Source organism: Dendropsophus ebraccatus, chromosome 10, assembly GCF_027789765.1.
Source record: "Dendropsophus ebraccatus isolate aDenEbr1 chromosome 10, aDenEbr1.pat, whole genome shotgun sequence".
Classification (NCBI taxonomy): domain Eukaryota; kingdom Metazoa; phylum Chordata; class Amphibia; order Anura; family Hylidae; genus Dendropsophus; species Dendropsophus ebraccatus.
The window spans coordinates 32498710-32507637 of record NC_091463.1 but is presented as its reverse complement, the minus strand read 5'-3'; the positions used below and the strand labels follow the sequence as shown (position 1 = coordinate 32507637).

Sequence of the window (8928 nt, the reverse complement as noted above, 5' to 3'; positions counted from 1 at the left end):
GTAAATAGCACCAGCAGCAAGCTGGTGCCGACAGCGTTTGTTTGGTCCTATGCATCGCCCCGTGTAATAGGGGCTTTAGGGAACACATGAACGTTCAGCCATGTTCAACATTCATGTATATGGGGAGGATGGGAGAGATATCTATCAGCTGACCCTTTGTTTGTCCAACAGTTATTTAAGGTATATAGGCACCATTCTATATAAATATTTTTTTCTGCCTGCCATGACTTCTTCTCAATAGTGATGTAACACATGGCATCACTATGTACTGTATGCATCATCATGGAAATGGCACAATGTGGCAGGAGAGGAGCATTCGTGACGTTGTTTTAAATGGGCTATGTTGTCCACCAATGGCTGACATCACAAACTAAATGGCAACTGCTTTGCTTTCTGTTTTCAATTCACCAGTACCATATGGGGTTGACTAGTAGGAAAGGTGCCAAACTAAGGCATCATAAAGACTGGTCACTAGGGTTGATATTACCTTCATCATACAGTATTTTCTGAAATGAAACATAACAAACTATTTACAAAAACAATTTTATATTTTATTATGTTTTTCAATCAGTACCAACTGTGCAATGCATTCTGGGAATTCAACCTTCTGATTCCAGTCCCAGAATGTCTTGCACAAGAACTGCTTTTTATGTATGTTACTTTTGTTCCGATCCAACGCGTCATGGCTGGTTACACCTGCTGCTTTGCCACATTTACGTATATGGAACTGAAACAACGGCCCAGGCTGGCACAAAGTGGAGCTAAACATATGTCCAGTACACTGGCCCACAGAGTCCGGATAGGGGGCATACACGTGTTACACAGCTGGATACATGGCATGGCACACCTGTACATGAGAAAACATTCAGCAATAAAGATAACGTTCACAATATAATTTTTATTTCAAGTGCAAATATGTTGACTTTCATTTTGAGAATAATACATTTTTCTGATTTAAAGTGGTTGTCCAGAATTTGAAAAACATGGCTGCTTACAAACAGCGCCAGACCTGACAACAGGTTGTGTGTTGTATTGCGTATAATACTGATTCATGTCAGTGAAGCTACGCTACATAACCATGGACGAGTCTGGCACTGCTCCTTAAAAAAAAGCACATGTGTTTTTCTATTGCTATACAATCCCTTTGCAATCCCTCTATTGGGATACAATCCCTTTGCAACCCCTCTATTGCTATACAATCCTAATTTGAGGGGATGTCTATTAGTGTTTTTTTCCACTGTTTTTCCACTGTTCGTACCACCTGCCATTGCTTGTGTATGCTGTACACAATGTAAAACTACACAACACCTATTGAAATTAATGAGTAAGAATATAATACATGGTCTATCAACAGCAAGCAGTACTCTTTGATGCTAACTTTCACTTTAGTTATTAGTATAAGATCCCAACCCCTCTATGGAGCTTGTGTACCCTCCTGTGACATCCTTACCATCCTGATGAGGAGCTCCCTTTAATATGACTTTACTATAGGATCTCAATACAGTTTTAGCACCAGCCAGGAACTGACTTGATTGACAGGTCTCTCAATTTGTCTATGCAGGAATAGCTCTATGAATGACATGAAGTGGGCGAGAAGAGGCCCCGGGGTCATTTTAAAACTATGACCTTCACTAAAGGGGTTTTCCTATCAGAAATAACACAGATAAACTTTTAGGGCTCCTCACGTTAAATATCTTTGCAAACACGTTCATTTAGCAAACTTGTCTCCTGCTCCTGATATGCTGCTCTTCCCCTCCCATTGTTGACAGATTGTTGTCTGGGTTACTGACTACCACTCTAAAAACAGTGGTCTGGATGGTGTATATAGATAAATTAAATATACTTATATATACAGTTTATATACAATATATCTCTATACATCTATACTACTTTATATCTATAAATATATACCAGCCAGACCACTGCTTTTACCAGTGGTGGTTGGTAACCTGGACAATGAGCTGTCAATTAAAAGGAAAATGTGACATCAGGAGAAGTAGGCAAGTTTACTTAACTTGATGCACCCTAGTATAACCATACTAGTTGAGATGAGAATACCCCTTTAATCATAGTTCATTGTACCAAGGGAACCTGTCTCTAATTCATGCTGCCAGGGGTTCGAGCAGCATGACACCCCAGACATGTTCCCTTAAATGGAACCTTCTGAAGAGTAAAAAGTCCATGGCTAGATAGGGCAGAATTCTTCAGGATACCTTTTTATCTTCATAGTCCTTACCAGCAATGTGTTAATATGTAAATGAGGCTCAAAAACTAAAAAAATAAAAATAAATGTCCTTTGATTTTTCCCGTCTGTACTCACCATCCGCCTACCCCGTGTCACTGACAGCCACTAGATATACAGGACATTTTTAAAGCCTTATTTAAGCCTCATTTACATACAATTCGGTCCATAAATATTTGGACAGAGAGAACTTTTTTCTTCTGTACATTACCACAATGAATTTTGAACAAAACTATTCAGATGAAGCTGAGGTTCAGACTTTCAGCTTTAATACGGTAAGATGATCAAATGACTGCAGAAAAATGTAAGGAACTAAAGCACTTCCAATACCCAATCCCTTGGTTTCAGGGGCTCAAAGTAATTGGATAAGATAATGTAAATTTCTAATACTTGGCTGAAAACCCTTTGTTGGCAATGACTGCTTGAAGTCTTGAGCTCATGGACTCATGCCAGGCTTTTACTGAAGCGGTTTTCAGCTTTCAGGTTCAGGTTCGGTTTGTTAATGGGTCTTTCTGTCTGAAGTTTAGTCTTGAAGGAAAAATCCGGGCAAACATATAAAAAAACGAAATTGACGTTTATGCAAGGGATCATACTTAAGGCCCTATTCCACGGAACGATTAACGTTCATAAACTCGCTCCAACGACCACTCGTTAAACATAATCACTTCATGGAATTGGTCTAAACGAGCGAACGACAAAGGCGAAATCGTTATATTGTCGTTCAAAATAGTTTTTCAGCATGTCGAAAAAAAATTGTTGGTATTTGAAAGATAATTCGCTAATCGGTTCGTAAAATTAGAAATCTTTCTGTCGTTCGTGAAAAGGTTTAAAAAAAGTAAGTGTGTTGTATGGTCATGATCACCTCGGCGAACGTTTTAAACGACCATGTAATGACCACAAAATAATCGTTACGCTACATATATCGTTCATGTTCCCACGTGTGTTATGTGTTATTGTTCGCTAAAAAAAATAGTTTAGTGATCGTTAACGAGCGGTCGTTGGAGCTTATGAACAATCATCGTTCCGTGGAATAGGGCCTTTACCTCATCCCTGCAGATGTTTGTAGTTGGAAACCATCGATCTAAGCCCCCTGGATGCACTTGTTGTAATTCAGCTAGACTGGTGAACTTCCGTTGCTAGCACAAGGCTGCACGCTGCTCTTTACCTGCCCTAGTAATGCCTATGACACCATGGTAGGCGGGCCCTTCTCTGTTAATAGTGCTGTGAATGGCTGGAGGGAGGTGACGTTCCAGAAGAATGAATGCCCCCAGCAGTGACTAGCATTAGCCAGGTCTCAATCCAAGATACCACCTTGGACCAGACTGGGTTGTGACAAAACAAGAATCTTACGGAGTACAGCACTTTTGGCGGCCATAACATTGAAAAAAAAAGTACAGTAATATTTTTTTGCCAGACATCTCCTTAAACAAGTAAAATGCTGCTCAATTGGGTTGAGATCTGGTGACTGATTTGGCCATTCAAGAATATTCCGCTTCTTTGCTTTAATAAACTCCTGAGTTGCTTTGGCTTTATGTTTTGGGTCATTGTCCATCTGTATTATGAAATGCCGACCAATGAATTGCATTTGGCTGCATTTGAGGGCACAGTATATCTCTGAATAGCTCAGAATTCATCCAGCTTCTTCTGTCCTGTGTCACACCATCAATAAACACTAGTGACCCGGTGCCACTGGCAGCCATGCGTGCCCCAGTCATCAAACTGCCTCCACCATGTGTTACACATGATGTGCTATGCTTTGGATCATGAGCTGTATCACACATTCACTATACAGTGGTACCTTGGTTTAAGAGTAACTTGGTTTGAGACCGTTTTGGTTTAAGAGCTCACAGTTTTTCAAAATTGTGACTTGGTTTAAGAGCATTGCTTTGGTTTAAGAGCTCCCTGTACTAGGTGGGAGCACGAGTGAAGGAGGGGCATGGCCTGCATAGCGGGGTCTACAGCACTGTACTGTGACCCAGGAAGTCTCCCTCACCTTCCAAATCATAGCAGATCCACTTTAGGCTGGGACTTACATCAGGGGACAGGACTGTGGGGGTAATCTCTCCATAGCTGTAACTCCTCTGTCCCTGGACAGAGAGTGCTGCTATACTGTGCTCACATCATTCCTTCATGCCCCCTGCAGTCTCTCTCTAGTGTTTCCCATCCTCTCCAAATGTTTGTTTTATCTGTTATACAGGTTTACAGGTTATTCAGAATAAAAAATTATTATATTTGGGGTGTGCAGCCAATTGTCGGCATGTTAATTATTTCTTATGGGAAAATTTGCTTTGGTTTAAGAGTGGATTTGGATTACAAGCACGGTCCCGGAACGAATTATGCTCGTAATCCAAGGCACCACTGTACTTTTTTCTTTCCATCATTCTGATAGCGTTTGATCTTGGTTTCATCTGTCCAGAGAATGTTCTTTCAGATCGTTTAAATTCAAACGCTATAACAATTTTCCGATCGATAATCAGCCTGTGTAATAGGGCCCTTATTCTTGAGGCTTATGAGTGGCTTGCAGCATGCAGTGAACCCTCATATTTTCTGTCATACAGTCTTCTATTTCTGGTAGATTTGGATATTGATCATACACCTACATCCTGGAGAGTGGTGGTCACTTGGTTGGCTGTTGGGAAGGAGTTTCTCTTCTTCATGGAAATTAATTCTTCCATCATCCACCACTGTTGTCTTCTGTGGGCGCCCAGGTCTCTTTACCAGTTCACCAGTGCTATATTTCTTTCTCAGGATTTACTAAACTGTAGATTTTGCCACTAATATTTTTCTGTTTTCGCAGCTTAAGGATGGCTTGTTTCACCTACATGGAGAGCTCCTTTGACCACACATTTTCTCTACAGCAAAAACTTCCAAATGCAAACACTGAGACTTAAAGTAACTCCAGGTCTTTTATACACTAAGGGGGACATGTATCAATAGGCGTACATTTTTTTTCGTCGGCTACGCCGGGGGGCGGGGAGGGGGTCTGAAGGGGGCGGAGCGGAGGGCGTGGACTCAGAGTCCGCGCAATTCACCATTCGTTCCGCCAAAAGATACGCCGAAAACCTACTCCAGTCCTCAGCTGGCTTAGGTTTTTGGCCATGCGCATCGGAGTGCACAGGATTTATGTAGAGGCAGTCCGCCTCTACATAAATCCCGGTAGTGCCGGAGATGCAGGGACATTTTTAAGTCCGGCGTAAAAAACGTCGGACTTAATAAATGTCCCCCTAAGGGTTCATTTACACAAAAAGATTATCTGCCAAAGATTTGAAGCCAAATCCAGAAACAGACTATAAACAGAGATCAGGTCATAAAGGAAAACCTGAGATTTCTCCTCTTTTCAAATCCATTCCTGGCTTTGGCTTCAAATCTTTGGCAGATAATCTGTCAGATAATCTTTCTGTGAAAATGGACCCTTAATTGAGAATGACATAACAAAGGAATTGCCCACACCTGACCATGAAACAGCCCAAGAGTCAATTGTCCAATTACTTTTGGTCCCTTTAAAACAGGGTGGTACATGTTAAGGAGCTGAATCTCTTAAACCCTTCATCTAATTTCAAATAAAAGTTGAAAATCTGGATTTTATGTCCATGTCCATAATATAACTATAAATTGTGTGTGTAAAGATGTGTTTCAGTAAACAGGTGAAAAAAGGCAACAACATGGCCCTATATGGACCTAACCCTAACAAAAAGGCGTATATCTTGGCATTGGAAAGGACTATCAAGATACAGAATATGAAGCCACAGAATCATGATGGCAAGTCTTATCTAGCCTTTTGTTTACATACACCTGTTTTCCTACTGACAGGTCCACTTTATGGCAAATACTCCCAGTCATGAAAACTGAGTCCTGATTAACTAACATACAGGGCACCTGAGGCACCACTTGGTAACAGAAGTAAATTACTAGAGATGAGTGAACTTTTAAGTAAGTGTGGGTTTACGCAAACCCGATCACTTGGCATTTGAATCCAACAGCCTGGGCTCCATCTTCCCCTAGGCTGTGGGTTTCAACTACCGAGCAACCTGGTTTGCATGAAGCCAAACCTACTGTAAGTGCACTCATCTCTAGAAACTATGGGGGAGATTTATTACACATGGTGTAAAGTGAAACTGACTCAGTCGCCATTACCAACCAATCAGATTCCACCCTTCATTTTCCAAAGAGTCTGGGAGGAATGAAAGGTGGAATCTGATTGGTTGCTAGGGGCGACTGAGACAGTTTTACTTTACACCATGTTTGATAAATCTCTAATGAATGCAAATACTGCAATGGAGCAAATACTGGTATTGTGATTAGGTTCATTACCATATGTGGAGACAACCCAACAGAGCAAACAGTATTCCAGAGATCAGAGACACAGGAACAGCACAGAGCAGGGAGATGATTCGGTAACACCACAGCTTAGAGGACTCAAACAATATGTCACTCCAGGTCCACACTTTGTCAAAGCTGTGAAATGAGGCCGGTTCTGCTAGGACGTCTGGGAAATCTACCTGTAATAACAATAACAATGTTAGTGGAGAGGGCCCATCTAGGATGAGTATCTTAGTAGTGTACTAGTACAAATCCTAGCACATGATGGCTGATGACTGTGGGAGTTCAATCACATCAACTTCTACTATGTACAAGAACCATGGACCTAAGGCAGGGACGGGGAACCTTCACCTCTCCAGCTGTTGCAAAACTACAATTCCCATCATGCCTAGACAGCCTTTGGCTTGAATTGTAATTTTTTGTAGCTCATCCTGAAGGTTGTCCATCCCTGACCTAAGGCTGCATTCCCACGTTCCGTGTTCCTAATGGTACACGGACGTGGAATGCCTGTAACGGACTCTCCCCTGTAATTAGATGCTGAGAGCGGGGGAACTGTACAGATATGCCATTACAGCGCAGCGCATATCAGTACAGTTCCCCCGCTCCCAGCATCTAATTACAGATGCTGCCCGGGCGGGGGGGGGAGTCCGTTACTGGAATTCCACGTCCGTGTTCCGTGAGGAACACCGAACGTGGGAATGCAGCCTTAGGCATAGTTGCTATGTTGCTCTGGCCACTTCCCTCTAGGGGATATGCAGAGGACTGCAACTCAGTACCATTTATAACACGGTGCTGAGTTGCAATACTGTACCTCCATAGTGCCTGTATGGCAGTGGTGGCATGCAGCGAATAATGCAAAGCTGCAGTGCTCCACAGATTTCAGCAACCCCATTTTTCTAGCAAATACTTTGCGTCCAATTGGTCAGATCAGCAACTGATTCTATCTCCAATTATATACTATAACTTATTAAAGGGGTTATCCAGCACTACAAAAACATGGCCACTTTTGCCCCTATTGTCTCCAGTTCAGGTGTGGTTTGCAATTAAGCTCCATTTACTTCAATGGAGTTTTAAACCCCACCCAACCTGGAGACAAGCGGGGCAAAATGGGGCCATGTTTTTGTAGCGCTGGATAACCCCTTTAAGGCTGGAAAAGCACTTTAATAATTGCATGTGCTAAAAGCCACATACACAAAGGGCATGTAATTTTGCTTGTAAAACTGCATGATTACCAGTACGCGGGCATTGTATTGGGTGTGACTTGTGTTTTTAAAAAAACACCCTTAACCTTTTTTGTGGTTTCTATTTAAGAATTGATTCCATATACAAAAACCCGTGAAGACTTGAGTAGATGATGCCCTTTACCAGCAGGTCTGGTGGTCAGCAATAAACATTACCTACCACATACCTAATAGTCTTTGCATGTAACACAGATAAGAGTGAACTGCCTAAGAAGTAACCATCAGAGCATGCAGAATATATGCTATCCCCCCAAAATCCATGCTCTACACTTTGCCTGCCCTGTCTCTGCCTTTACACTGACCAACAATTGTGAGGATACAGGTGGAGCAGCTGAGAAGCCACATGACCCATTCTCCATAAAGGAAAGGCTCGCTGAGTACATTTTTATGGCTCGAGTGTTCATCTGCCCCCCTATATAACTATGCCCCTTATTATGAACTAAGTCTGAATTGTGTACTCACTATATTCTAACACTTCATTTTAAACTATAGAGACATAGTAAAGTTAGGCGGGTCTTCTATATGTACCTTTAGGTGTTTGTTGATCCCACGAGGGTCCCGCACATCAAGCTTTTCAGGGCTTTGGGTGTACAACGTGGTGTTTGCAGGGTTCTCCTGGAGTTTGTGATCACTGTCTGGATCAATGGGACATTCAATTAGATACTGATCTGGAATCATGGCTGCAGGAGTCCAGGAGAGATGCAGGAGACTTAAGTCCAGAAAATGTTCCTGTGTCTGCAGTATGTGAACCCTCGCTGTTCGGCTCCACTGTACTTGCCAATAATTGTTTAGTTGTGTCGTATCTCTTATTTTATCTTTTATCACAGTGTATCTCTATATATGCGGTGTCCCTGTCTCCGTCCTGCTGAAGAGATGGTGTGGATACAATTTCGCCCCTGTCTCCCTCCCTCTGACACTTTTCTGTGACATGCCAATCCCAGCTGTCACTATGATATAAATATGGTGCCTGCACCTCCCTAGCATCTCAGCTGTGCCGGATTATCTGCCTTTATACCATAGTCCTTGGGGTATTCCTGGGATAACCATGAGGGGGCGATGTTTATCAATCCTATAAACCCACAGACAATGCCCAACTGTATCTGATATATAACCAGGCTAGAAGCA

The 8928-nt window shown here is 42.2% G+C and overlaps 1 protein-coding gene across 1 annotated transcript; it reads right to left on the bottom strand.

Annotated features, from left to right (window-relative positions):
• Window positions 1–577: 577 nt before the first annotated feature.
• Window positions 578–8699, bottom strand: LOC138802780 (caveolin-2-like). The gene is made up of 3 exons (XM_069986419.1): window positions 8332–8699; window positions 6554–6741; window positions 578–847 (listed from the first exon to the last, which is right to left on the bottom strand). Exons 1-3 carry the CDS (start codon window positions 8479–8481, stop codon window positions 691–693), a joined length of 495 nt encoding a protein of 164 aa, XP_069842520.1. The 5' UTR covers window positions 8482–8699; the 3' UTR covers window positions 578–690.
• Between the last annotated feature and the right edge of the window lie 229 nt (window positions 8700–8928).

Bases quoted from the DNA above. Each gene is read 5' to 3' on its own strand.
- LOC138802780 (XM_069986419.1), bottom strand. From the start codon at position 8,481: ATGATTCCAGATCAGTATCTAATTGAATGTCCCATTGATCCAGACAGT. The intron at 6,742-8,331 runs GTACATATAGAA...TTGTTATTACAG, and splicing joins GGATCAACAAACACCTAAAG to GTAGATTTCCCAGACGTCCT. The intron at 848-6,553 runs GTAATGAACCTA...TCTCATGTACAG, and splicing joins TTGGGTTGTCTCCACATATG to GTGTGCCATGCCATGTATCC.